Raw genomic sequence first — 13,526 nt, forward strand, 5'->3', positions numbered from 1 at the left:
GTGAGACCCCCATCGAAAATCACAACAAAATAACCGAATGGACAGTGCTGTAAATTGGCTGCTTGTTTGGATGGGTGGTGAAGATTCCTGGTAAAGTTGGTTTTTGTTTGTTTGTATTGCTTTGAATTTATTTTTCAGGTGATTTGCATTATCCTGACTCAGAAGAACTACAGGGATTTTCAGCAACATGTGTAATTTGTACCATTTACCTTACCCCAACACCTGCTCCAACTCTCCATGTGCTCTACCATGTGAGCACTGACAGAATCAAAGGCCTCTCTGACTCAATCTCTATCAGTTCTCAATATTGCTGCTGTAATTGTTCTTGACCTTAGCCCTGCCTCCTGGAAGTGTGACTATTTTTATTTATTTATTTATTTATTTATTTATTTAGTGGATTTTATCTTTCCTTCTCTCCACCAAAAGATTACACTTTTTACAATTCATCCTAAAAAGATATTCAGTTCTCTCTGAATCTGAAAGAAAGATACCCATACATAGGAGAGTGGTAGACAGAGAGAGGGGGGTATCTTCCTCAGTTACAAAGAGCAGTGAATTAACAACTTCCTAAAATTGAACAAAGGAGGTCTGGCCACTCATTCACTATAATCACCATTATTTGTTTATTTTTCTATCTCTGAACTCATCTGGATGTACGAATTTCAGAGATCATGCGGATACCCCATGGCACTCTCTCTAGCCCGTAATTCTGGAATACCTTACTTTACCATCTCCTATCCTTATCCTTTATCCCTACAAGATCCTCATCCTGATTGTAGAGTGAAAGGGGATGTGAGACGGCAGTTGGGGAGAGAGTAGAAGCCAGCAAGGAGGAGAGCGGGACCACCTTGCATTAGTACCCTCTATCCTCACACTCACTTGTTCATCTAAAACGAATTTGGGTGGTATGGCTCAGTGTCTAAATCCTGAGGTCCGCTCTCAGCCCCTAATCACTTTCAGATTCCTATAAGACTACCAAGCTTCTTTACAAGCTCATATCTTCCTTGAAACTTACCGTTCATTTGCTTTCCAGATCCCACTGCCCCTACTCTATTTCCATATTGTCTGCCCTTTCCTCAACACTTGGCATTGGCTGCGTATGGCATCTTGTATTCTGGTGAGCTCATTTTTTTCACCTGAGTGGGTTCATTTTTTTTTTTACCCAGTTCCAAGGTGACTTCTCCAGTTCTCCACCTGAACCCAGTCATACAAGCTGTCCCTCGAGGGTTTTCTGGATCAATTTCCCCCCATCAGTTTCCACAAATGCAGATGTCTCTCTTCCACTTTGCTACTTAAAAATACTCAGTAACTGGTGAGCAAAGTCTATTTTGCGGCTTTTAAAACCCAACCTTGAGTCTTTTCACAGTATACCTTAAAAACATTTCTTTGGTGTATAAGAGGTCCTGGACATTGAAGGTAGAGATTTACATGTCTGATAAACATTCTATTGCAGAGTGACACCACCAGTTTTTTTTCTTTTAAATAGAGTATTTTTGGATTGTATAGGAAGCATCCTTGAACTTACCATTTAGCCTAGACAGGCCTTGCTTGTGACCTTCCTAACTTAGCCTCCCAGACTATAGTTCTCTATCATCAAGCTAAGGCCCAGTATAGTTCTTTTATATCATTTGTCATAAGGGGGAAAAACCTGCCTTCATGGACTGAGATGAGTTTCCTGAAGTATAAATACACTTGTGGACTTGTTCTAATATTTTTCCTTTCCTTTCCATAATAAGGCCATTAACTTTTTGCAAAATTATTTTATGATTTTTGTACTGTGGGGGATTTTACAGAAAAGGGTAAGCCAGAGGGCAGCAAACTAAGGCTTTTATAAAGAGACAAACTTAAAAGAGACAATAGTAAGTGCATCAGGTCAGAAGGAGTGAGACAGAAGGCATTTGGGAGTCAGATGAGGAGTGGGGGTCAGTCTGTAGTGAGACAGACCCTGTGCTAAGGGTCTTTTTGTAATGCAGAAAGGGGGAAATATGGTACTCATCTACTTGGGAATGAATGCGGGGTATTTTTAAGCTACTAGAATTGTTCTACCTATGTGTGTCTGAAACTTTTTTTTCTTCTCAAATATCTGAGTTTTATTTTGCTCACAGAATTGGCTCCGAGATGCTGGGTTTTCAGTTAGTTGGAAGTGAGGCTAGAAAACTCAGAGTAAGACGTGGAAGAAGAGACACTGGTGAGTTTAGGGATGATGGATGGTGGCCAAGGACAGTTAGCACTCTTCAGCAGAGTCCTAAGGAAAGGATTTTTGACATGGGAACAAGGAAATTCAGCTGAAGTAGAACACTGAAAACTACCATCAAGGAAGCACAAGAGACGATCTTTAGTCCGTTTTCATTTGCGCCCTGGCATTGATTCCTGGCTGTGTGAAAATGATAGCGAATGATGGAGCTCTGCAATATTCCCACCACCCATTCACAAGAAACAGAACCCTCTCAGAGTGCAGACAAATGGTAATTTAAGGAAGACCTCTCAGCGGTGAACAGCAAAACAGACGGTGGTTTCACTGAGCATTGGCATAGCCATTTATCCATTCTGTATGCTGTCAGTCTGGGAGACACAGAGCCTTGCCGGTGCGCCCTCTCATTCCATTTAACAGCACACAGGCTGACACTACTGAGTACTTTCTTATTTACACACCCGATTCACGTGTAGGTCTTCTGAGTGACTTCCTTCAGAGCAGGATGCTTGTCTGTGCTTTTGTCATTTACTCATTTTTCCTCTTGTATCATTCTCTTTAGTTCTGAGATTACAAATAATTACATCACCTCCTCTTTCCCTTTCTTCCCTTTGAAATCTCCCATACAGCTTCTCCATGCTTTCTTTTAAATCAATCGTCTCTTTTTTCACTAATTGTCATTACGAGCATATATTCACATATATAGATGTGCATCCTTAAATATAGCCTGCCCAGTCTGTGTTTCCTGTATGTGTGTTATTTGATATCCACTGTGGTTGGCATAGTTACCACAGATGCTTAGTACCCTGCTCAGAAATCAATACACTTAGTGACTCATTCTTATTTAACCACAATCTAACAACTTTTTTTGTCCTGAAAAAAAAAACCACCTTATTAGGATTTATAAAAACATTTTTATAGTTTTAGGTCCTGCAGAGATTATTTTCCTATACTCCTATGCGACCTGGGTTAGGCTGACCTGCCATCTGTACCCCCCACCCGGACCCCACACTGGGAGTACCAGTCCTCATGATCATGCGTGGGTTTCCATGAGGTCCTCATGCTTCCACAGAGAACAACTGACTGAACCATCTCTCCTGTCCCTAACAGCTGGCATTCTCATGAGACTTACTAGCATATTTTTCACAGGGTAAGTATGGGTCTTCACAGATTTGTGGGCTGTCCACAGTAATGCTTTCATGCATGATTGAGAAAACAGTCACTACAGGTGGAATAATGGTTTCCTTGTATGTGAGGAAACAAACTCTCAAATCACAGAAGCTCATTACCAAGCCAACATAAACTAAATCCCTTTTACATTATTTACCAGGCCCTAAATTTACATGAAGTTTTATTCAATTCTAATATATTTCTTGTTCTGGTACGTTCAAAGAAAAAATCCTCTTTATTTCATTTCTTTATATACTTCATTCAAATTTAGATAACGTTTGACCAACAGTTTTATTCTGATCATATTCATTTCTTTTCAAAAAATTCATTGAAAATAGTTTTTATCTATATTTGATTAGCTGAAGGCACTAAATATTACTGGTTCCTTAATTCACTATTTGGAATCCTCCTTGTTTATACTATTCTATTTTTCTAATAAAAATACTGTATTCTTTCAATCAAAGGAAAAATGCTGTATTCTTAAAAGCTATTTTTACTTGAATATTTGATAATGTTGTAGGGGTGATTTTTTTATTAATTTTTTAAATTTAAGGTAGAAACAAGCTTGTTTCACATGTCAATCCCAGCTCCCTCTACCTCCCCTCCTCCTTTTCCCTTACGGGTAATTTTAAAATTTAATATTGTTAAAAATTAAAATGTTCCATTAGAATAAGTACTTATGTACTTACAGTTCATACATTGCAAATAATATAAACAGCTATATGTAATTTATATATAAATTAATTTATACAGATATCTGATAAATTATTAAATGTAAATTGCAATTTAATTATTCATAACATATCAATGAACTTTATATTTGTATACATTTTATGTGACCTTTGATTCTTTGAAAGTAATCTAAAGTACTCTTATGTGCCTACTCGTTGATACAGAAACAAAACAAGTACATGATGCACCTAAAATCAATCATTCCAGATGGGGCTAAAGTCCATATCTGAGTGCTTCACATTTTCTAAACTGTCATTTGTGACAGTACAGAGTGAACATCTATAATCCAGGTTCACTTCAAGAAGTCCTAAACTCAAGCCTGATTTCTACTATAAACACAACTAGATATATTAAATGCAGTTCCAGGTTGTTTTAATGTATTAGTAATATGCATTGTCTCCTTGCAGCCATCAGTCAATTCACAGTGTTACAAAATCTTCTATAACTATTCCTTTGCCTGAAGTCTCTCTGAAATCCATCTCTGGTCAAATACTAATGGTTTTATTTTATAGAAATTTATAGAAATAAATTCAAATCAGTCATACTAGACTTGATACATATTAGATAGGGAATGGGCGATGGTAATCCTGGAGAAATGTTTAGAAGAAACTTAAAAAAGACAAAATTGTTCTACAAAATTTAATAACAAAAGTTGCCAAATTCCTTAAATGGTGGGCTAAGAAATTGAGAGATGCTGACATACCAGTTTGTACAAAGGGTAAATTAAAATGAAGCAGTAATTGTTGGGCTAAGAAGAATCCAGAAGCAGAAATCAAATGGTGATGGTGGAATATGACACCATAAATAAAGAAATTGCTTAAAATTTTGTTGAATTCCATAAGAGTGACAAGATATCATTACTGAGGGAGGAGAAATCTTGAGTACAGGCAAGTGTCTCTATAAAAGTTATTTAAACCTATGAATATGCACCTTAAGAGGTTCTACAAAAATTTAAGAAAGAAATTTCCAGCTGATGAAGAAGCTAACTAGAGGCAGAGAGGAAGTCAGAGAGCGAAGGGGGGACAGGGGTTAGGAGAAAGAGAGCCAGTGAAAGGCTGCATGCACGCGCGCACGTGCACACACACACATATATGTGCATGCACAGACACATACCACACATACACACACGTTGTGATATATTGTTTATGTTCTAATAAAGCCACTGGGGATCAGAATGCAAAGATAACCACAGCCACAGAACCAGGCAGTGGTGATACACACCTTTGATCCCAGCAGGCTAGCTAGCCATAGAGGCTAGGTTGTACACAGTTTTAATCCCAGGACTTGGGAGGCAGAGGCAGACAGATCTCTGTGAGTCCAAGACCACCTTGGGCTACACGAAAGTGAATCAACCAAAAAGAATAACAGAGCTCACACCTTTAATCCCAGCACAAGGGAGGTACAAAGGGAAGAAGCTAAGGGTCTCATGTGGGATTTTGTTTCCAGTCAGGAAGAGCATTGCCTCTGAGGATTTGTAGACACAGGATCACCCATTTCAGTCTGAGGCAGAGGTAAGAGCTAATGGCTGTCTGTTTTGCTTTTCTGATCTTCAGCTTGAACCTCAGCATCTGTCTTTGGGTTTATATTATTCTTAATTAAACTTATTCATGTTATATATACACACACACACAAACACACACACTAGAGAGAGAAAAAGAGAGAGAGACAGAGACAGAGACAGAGAGACAGAGAGAGACAGAGAAAGAGGTGGGGGATAAGGTTCACAACCTGTAGCATTTAACATAGGCAGCCCAGGCTTCTTTACATAGCATTAAAGAACACTTCCACATTATGAAGATGATAACATTTAAAAAAAATATTAGCGGTAGCTGGAAATGGTGGTGCACGCCTTTAATCCCAGCACTTGGGAGGTAGGGCCAAGTGGGCCTTGATCCACTATGTAGATCTCTATATAGAAAGATCCAGGACAGCCAGAGCTATGTACAAGAGACCCTGTCTCAGAAATATTATTTGTGTGTGTTCCTTTGTGTTTGTGCACATGCACATAGGTGCGCACATGCCAGGGCATACAAGTCGGGGTCAGAGAACAACCCAGAGAGTTGATCCTATCCTTTTATCATGAGCATCCTAGGCAGTGAACTCAGTCATCAGAATTTGGCTGCAAATTTACCAGCTGAGCCCCTCACCTTCCCCAGTTTAAAGTCTGATAATGAAAGTCAAAGCTTTTCTCTACACCTTATACCTAAGAGCATGATTATGCATAGGCAGGTAAGGAGGAAGCCCCACCATAAACAAGGCGATACAAAATAATATGCAGGGGAAATGCTGCCTGCTCTACTGGTCTTAAGAAATCCAACACCATGGAAGACAAATGATTGCCCTTAACAACACAGAGAAGAGCAACTCAGTCCACCAGGATGCTAAACAGTCTTGACTCTTTCTGTTCTTTGGAGTTTGCAGACATACTTCTGCACTCATAGATAGCATGCTCTAGTTCAAAGTTTAAATGACTGAAAAATTCTCCAATTCATTTTTCAACATAACCCAACTGAATACTGCTTAAAATAGGTATTCTAGAATGCCAAGTGAGCTTTAAGATTTTGCCAAAGCTTTCTTGTGTAAGTAAGTGTTGAGATCACAGGATATCGTTACTGAGGAAAAATGGAAGCCACAATGACAATTACAGGAGGAGAAAGGCTGGCAGACTAAATTGTTTCACGATTTTGCTTACCTTGGCTTTGGCTTAATATTGAACACAGAAATGGTTTATGTAATACGCAAAAAGCAAGTATTACGAAATTTTAAGCAATGCTTTATTGTAGTTTGAAATGAAAACTTAACAATCCCCTTTGTTTGGGTATGTGCATATACAAGCACACCCTCAGGATACAACTCTTTTAAGATATTAAGCCATAGAAGATGTTTGAAAAACACATTTCTGTCAAAAAACATCCTTTACATGAATCCACTGACCCATTATTTCTAAAGTAAAAAGTGCCTCTGGATTGAAACTGCAACAAACAGAGTTCAACTGTATCCACACAGACCTTGAAGACTATACTTCAAGTTGCACAACTGACCTTTTACACAAAAAGTGCAGGCATCCATTGCCTCAAAGGCACGCAAGTGCATTATGGGATATTTTGAAACAAAGAATTGTGTTGCTTTTCTTGTATAGGAACCAATTTATTGTCAAATACTTCTTTGCATTTCCTTGAATGTTTTTTAAACATGCCTTTTATAATTATTTTTAACTTAAAGGAAAATATATGATCACTTTATAGGCAAACAAACAATACCTTCTTCAGTGAGATGAACAGAAGAAAGCAAGAAGTAAAGACCATCCATATCCATTTAGCAGATTTTTAGACACAGAAAAGAGAAACTGAACACACTCACAATCCTATGTCAAGTCCTGGCATGAAGACCACAACCCGGGCCTCTCCTGCACAGCCCAGTTGTGCGAGGCGGAGAGCACTGTACTCACCCGTCTGGCTGAGCTGCGATGTGCTTCTACTTCTGCGAGATACGATGGCGACCACTTTGGCACTCAGGCTGGATCTCCGCTTCTTCCCGCCTGCTCCAACGGTCCCCACGGCCGTATCTGACTGGCTGCCGTCATTATGCTCCAGAGTGTATATCTCTCCACTTACACTGGTGCTCTTGATGATGGCTCTTCCTGAAGTCCCCATCCGTCTGCCTTGCATTTTGGGGGTAAATGAACTATATTTACGAAGTAAAAACATATATGCATCCATAAATTGCAGGTCAGCATAACTGAAAATACAAAACTAATTTAGTTTTGAAATAACCCAGATATGTCTTTTTTTTTTCTTTTTGGTGAAAGAGCCAACCGAGTCCTAGCCCTATTATACACGGTTTCAGATCACATCGCTTTTCTTTCTAAAAAGATATTTATTTCATGTGCATATGAGGAGGAGAAAGGACCTATGTGTGCACCAAGAGCCTATGGGAGTCAGAAAAGTGCATCAGATCCCCATGAAACTGAAGCTGTAAGTTGTCATATGAATGCTGGGAATTGAACCGGGGTCTTTGTCAAGAGCAGTAAGTGCTCTTAAATGCTGAGCCATAAGTGCCCACAGCCCCCATCAGTTTTCTTAAGATGTTTGCAGAGCACAAATTAAACTATGACATTTAAACACAAAGGACACTGAGGCCTTCCTTTCTTAACTCCCCCCACCCCTCTCTGTTTCCTCTCCCCACCCCTCTTTGAGACTTTGTAGCTCTTGATGGCCTAACACTTGCTATGTATATCAGGCTGGCATCAAATTCACGAAGACACACCTGATTGCTTCCTGAGTGTTGGGATTAAAGTTGTGCATTATCCACCACTACACCTGGCTTAAGCTATAGACTTTCAAAAACATTAAAGAGAAATATCGCCAGTGCTATCTCTGGGAAAGTGTAAACAACCCATAATGTTCTGGATCTTTTGGGTTCTGACAATGTTGTATAACTGACTCAGCCTTCATATATAAGTTCTTTCATTTTCTTTTTTTTTTTTGCCTTCTTACTTTTCTCTCATTTTTAATTTCACTTTTTAAAATTTAAATTAGAAACAAGCTTGTTTCAAATGTCCCTCTCCCTCTCCTCCTCCGGTCCCCCGCCCCCCACCAGCCCTCCCAACCCCCCACCCAAACCCCACTCCTCTCCCCAGGGAGGATGAGGCCATCCATGGGGGATCTCTAGAGTCAGTCATTTCACCCAGGGCAGGGCCTAGGCCCTCCCCCATGTGTCCAGGCTAAGAGTGATATGGAATGATCTCCCAAATCCATTCGCATGCCAGCGATACTTACTGATCTACCACCCAAGGCCCTATAGATTGCCAAGGCCTCCTTTACTTTTCAATACAAAATACATATTAGAGGTAACACAGGAAAAGTTAATAGGAATACCGACATTTTATGTGATTCAGAATAAACCCCAATATTTCTACAAATAATAAACCAGAAGCCAGTGAGGCTGTGTAACTTATTTGTGGACACCTACATGATGTCCTTTAAGTTAATGGGAAACTACCAACAGATGATTTAAGGAAGACGGAAAGGAGCAGCCACAAAGATCAGAAAGACTGGGGCTTTCGATGACCAGGAATTGCATATTAACATCTGAGACTGTCTTTTGATGTGAACTATTTGGCACATTTAACCCCTAGCTGCACTGCTTTCACGGGACAGTGTCAAAATTCCAGCTATAGAGAAAGCATTCTGACGTGTTGGGATCATCTCAGGGCCTCACGCATGCTAGGCAGGTACTCTACCACTGAACTATGGCTCCTACAATCAATACTGAGGTGTTATTGTCTCTAATTTTGTTCCAACCAATTTTTTAAAAATTTAAATCATTTGCAAATTTCATCTTTTGTAGCTTGTTTTTCAAAACATTAGTAAGAGAACTACGTGTGACTGGTGAGCAGCTGACTTGCATGTGGTCTAAAATAGCAAGTCTAACTGAAGCAGCAGGGCCAACGTGTCTGTACGAGGTTCTCTGTGTATATATTACAGCTTTTAGCTTAGTATTTTTATGGGACTCCTGACTGTGAGAATGAGTGGGTCCCTGACTCGTGCCTGTCTCTGGGACTCTTCCCTTCTGTTGGGTTGCCTTGTCCAACTTTGATATGATAGCTTTGGCTTCATCTGATTATTTTGCCATTCTTTGCTCATGACAGACTGAAAGACAGTGGATCCATGGAGATAGGGAGGAACTGCGGAGAGTAGAGGGAGGGGATACATAATCAATGTATTGTATGAGAAAAGAGTCTATTTTCAATAAAGGAAAATACTGAATAAAAAATAACTCCAATAATATATCTTCTAATATATGCTACCACTGTGCCCTCATTAATTTACTTAGATGGCTTATAATCCTAGATCCTATGGAGAACAGAGTCCAGTTTTCATTTCCTTCTTTAGGAGCTTTCAACTTTGCTTTCTGAGAGAGGATCTCTCACCAGAGTCCTAGACCAATTAGCTTAGGCTGGCTGACCAAAGAGCCCAGGGCATTTGCCTGTCTCTGCCTCCCAGATTCTGGGATTTAAAAATCACTCTCCTGGGATATTGGGAGCCCATTCCACATGGAGGGATGCTCTCTCAGCCTGAACACATGGGAGAAGGCCTAGGCTCTGCCCCGGATGACATGACAGACTTTGGAGATACCCCAGGGAGAGCCTCACCCTCCCTGGAGAGTGGAGTAGGGATTGGATTGGGGACCTGGGGGGGATAGGGGGGAGGGGAGGGAGAGGGAGCTAGAATTGACATGTGAAGAAAGCTTGTTTCTAATTCAAATAAAAAGAAAAAACATCACTCTCCTGGCTTTCTATGCATGTGATGAGAATCAACCTATTCCTCCTGCTTGAGTGTCACCTACTTCATCAGTTGAGACATCTTCCTAATCACTCACCAATTTTTGTTTTTGATTTTTTAACACACTCCATCAAATGGTTTTTCAAGTCTCTCTTTTGATTATTTTTCATTTTATAGCAAGGTATTGCAGGTAAATAATTATAGTAAGAAATTAACATGTATCTATTGTCTCTGTATTATATGCACAAATGGAATTCTATTATAGCTCTCAACTTTCATTAAAACAGTATAATTTCATTACTCTTTGGCCATTTGACTAAGATCAGGTATGAAATGTCCTTTCATCAACAGCACTGCTGTGAAACTCAGAGCATCATTCCCTTAGGTCATGCAGAAGTTTAAAGTCACCATCAAATGCCTCAGCATATTCCTATTGTGAAAATGTATTAGAATAAGCTAGGAGGGTTCAAAATTTTCATGAATATTTGATTATTGTAATGCAATATTTTACAATGCTCACAAAAGTTTTTGGAATAACACAAATTTGGGTATCAAGGGTTACCATTTGAGGGGTCTGCATTAATAAGTTAGGGTAAATCATTCTGTAAAATAATTGAGATTATTTCTCCTTGAAATCCAAAGCATTTGCTTAGATTCTTACAGTAACAAAAAGATGTCTATGGCTCTCTAAAAGTATTGGAAAGCTCATAATGTTCAATGAGAGAGGGCAGGCTATCACTGTAATGAGACAGATTTGTGAATGCAAGTTGAGGGCTTTAGTAGAAATATACTTTCAACGTCACCCTGCCCCATTTCTTAACTTTACTCATTCTCCTTCTGTTGCTCTCCAAAACAGAATGATGGAAAGCTCCTATTGCCGAAGACAACAACTACAAAAGTCATTGAACACGAAAAAGTCATGCTGGTGCCTACCTAGAGCCTTCACCATACTCACTAGTGTGCATGTTAATGGAGGCTACTATGCGTTTTACCTCAGTGTATACATTATGGGTTTTGGCTTTGTGTTTTTATTGGACTTCTGTGTGTGCAAATGTGAGTGTCTCTGCATGTAAATGAGTTTCTTGTGCTTTTTCTTTGGCTCTTTTTTCAGTTTGTTTTTATTTTATCTTATAATATTTTAGATACTTTTAGTATTGTAGTCAGAGAAAGTGTGTGGATTTTTGATAAGTAGAGGAGATCTGGGGGCAGTTGGGGAAGGGGAAAACATAATCAGAACATAATGTATGAGAAAATCTATTTTCAATAAAAAAGCTAATGCTATCACTAAGGTATGCTTGTGACCTTTAAATAAATACCAAAGACTTTTGCCTTATAACACTGATTGGAGTCTTACTGCATGCTGCTCCCACGGTTTACTTTTATATTGATAATACTATGCTCTGATCTTATACTTAGCACACACTGTATGCCTTTCCAAAACCCATACAGCCTTTCCATTGTTGATTGACTTAATTTCCAAACAAGAAGTGAAAATATGGTCCATCAACATTCAAATACCCTGTGATATAACCTGCCTCTATCAACAAATAAAAGCCATACCTTTCTGTGAACTCCATTTCATTCTAACTAGTTTTTAAAGTCTCTCTTCCAGGAGTTCTCTATACTTCTTCCTCACTTCTTGTCATTTGTACTGACTTGTCTTAGGTTTGGTCATATCACCATTTCTCTAATAGAGAAAATCAGGTTTTTATTGACCTAGAGCACGTTGTCCAGATTTGAAATCGTTCCCCATTCCAGTCACCCTTTTCTTTTCTGTGATGTTTGTGTGCACATGAGTGTGTGAGCATTCTTGTGTAACCACACAAATTTCTTCGATTATCCTTAATGCTTGCCACTACCCTGTTGCTTTTCTCTTTAATGAGCTAATTAAAGCATTTACATTTTCAGCCTCTCTTTCTTACCTGAAGTCCTCACCTTGAAAATTGGTTTTACAAGTGTAGAACTCCCATCAAAGATGTTTAAATCTAATACCTGGGCTAAATCAGCTGTGCTGTCCAAAAAGGGTATGCAATGAACTTGCTTACACCAGCTGGGTCTCCCCTTAGGCATGCCATCTAGTGCTGAGATAGAACAGCATCTTCTGTTTTCCTTTACCTCACTCTGAATTTCAGTCTGCGCTTTGGCTTAATTTTGCTTTAATTTCTAGTTATTGGAAGGGGGGGGCTTCAATTTTGCTTCATTGGTGACTAGTAGTAACATCTCAATAACTGGTGACACCAACAATAGATCTATCTGTAGATGAGGGTTTTTAGATATCAGACATCAAGGATACAGTAATGGGAAATCTGGCTTGTTGGCTTCCTGTTGGTCTGTTTGTTTGTGTATTAGCAAAAATTCACATCATTAAGAAAACCACCTTGTACACACTGAATAGAGAATAGTCCTATGAAGCATGACATTGGGCTTTGGTACAACAGATATGTGACAAAATGAAACTTTTCATTATTTTCATGAAGAATTATCTTTTGTGTATGGTTGTTTTGCCTGCAGGATGTTAGGCATTTTCATGACTAGCATCCTGGAGCTGAAGTAACAGATGGTTGTATGCTGTCACATGGGTGCTGGGGTTTGAACCTGGGTCCTCTGGGAGAACAGCCAGTGCTCTTCACTAATGAGCCAATGCTCTTCACCAATGATAAATAAACTTAATTGTTGATAAAATCACTGTACAATATGTATCCTAAGGATACTATTCAAGCAGATCACATTAGATAGCAAGGTGCCCTACGTCTAATAGAAGTTGTTTTGTGATCTATGTAAATTAATATCTATCTCTATAATTCCAACACAAAGAATGAAGAGTCTGAATAGAGAAGACAGAACTTCAAATGCTTCGAATGCTTTTACAGTAAAATCCATTCTTGAGAAATTAATGTCTTCCAGAATAATTTCAATGGAAGGATTGAAATCTACAAGTGGAGATGTCAAAATAGCTTGAAGATTTTAACTAATCAGGTTTATGAAACTATGCCTAGATTTCACATTGCATCAAGAGGATAGTTATAAATCAAAAGGAGCATCAGTAAGTGCTGATTAGAATCTGGAGAAACTTTAGCACTTAACATTGATAGTGGGGAATGTTCAATGACGGTAGTGCTTTGGAAGCGCTTTGTCATTTAATTATATTT

The 13,526-nt window shown here is 39.0% G+C and overlaps 1 protein-coding gene across 50 annotated transcripts in view; it reads right to left on the reverse strand.

Annotated features, from left to right (window-relative positions):
* Rims1 (regulating synaptic membrane exocytosis 1) overlaps positions 1–13,526 on the reverse strand; it is a 470,293-nt gene that overhangs the window by 55,347 nt on the left and 401,420 nt on the right. For 30 of the 50 annotated variants that reach the window (XM_021228503.2, XM_021228500.2, XM_021228497.2 and 27 more), the window contains one exon: positions 7,542–7,777. The exons of 11 other annotated variants lie outside the window; for them this stretch is intronic. In XM_021228503.2, coding sequence (XP_021084162.2) covers positions 7,542–7,777 — 236 coding nt within the window. The remainder of the gene's footprint in view (positions 1–7,541; positions 7,778–13,526) is intronic. 9 more of the 50 variants (XM_021228514.2, XM_021228512.2, XM_021228510.2 and 6 more) reach the window with 1 other exon arrangement.

Source organism: Mesocricetus auratus, unplaced genomic scaffold (assembly GCF_017639785.1).
Source record: "Mesocricetus auratus isolate SY011 unplaced genomic scaffold, BCM_Maur_2.0 Super-Scaffold_100021, whole genome shotgun sequence".
Classification (NCBI taxonomy): domain Eukaryota; kingdom Metazoa; phylum Chordata; class Mammalia; order Rodentia; family Cricetidae; genus Mesocricetus; species Mesocricetus auratus.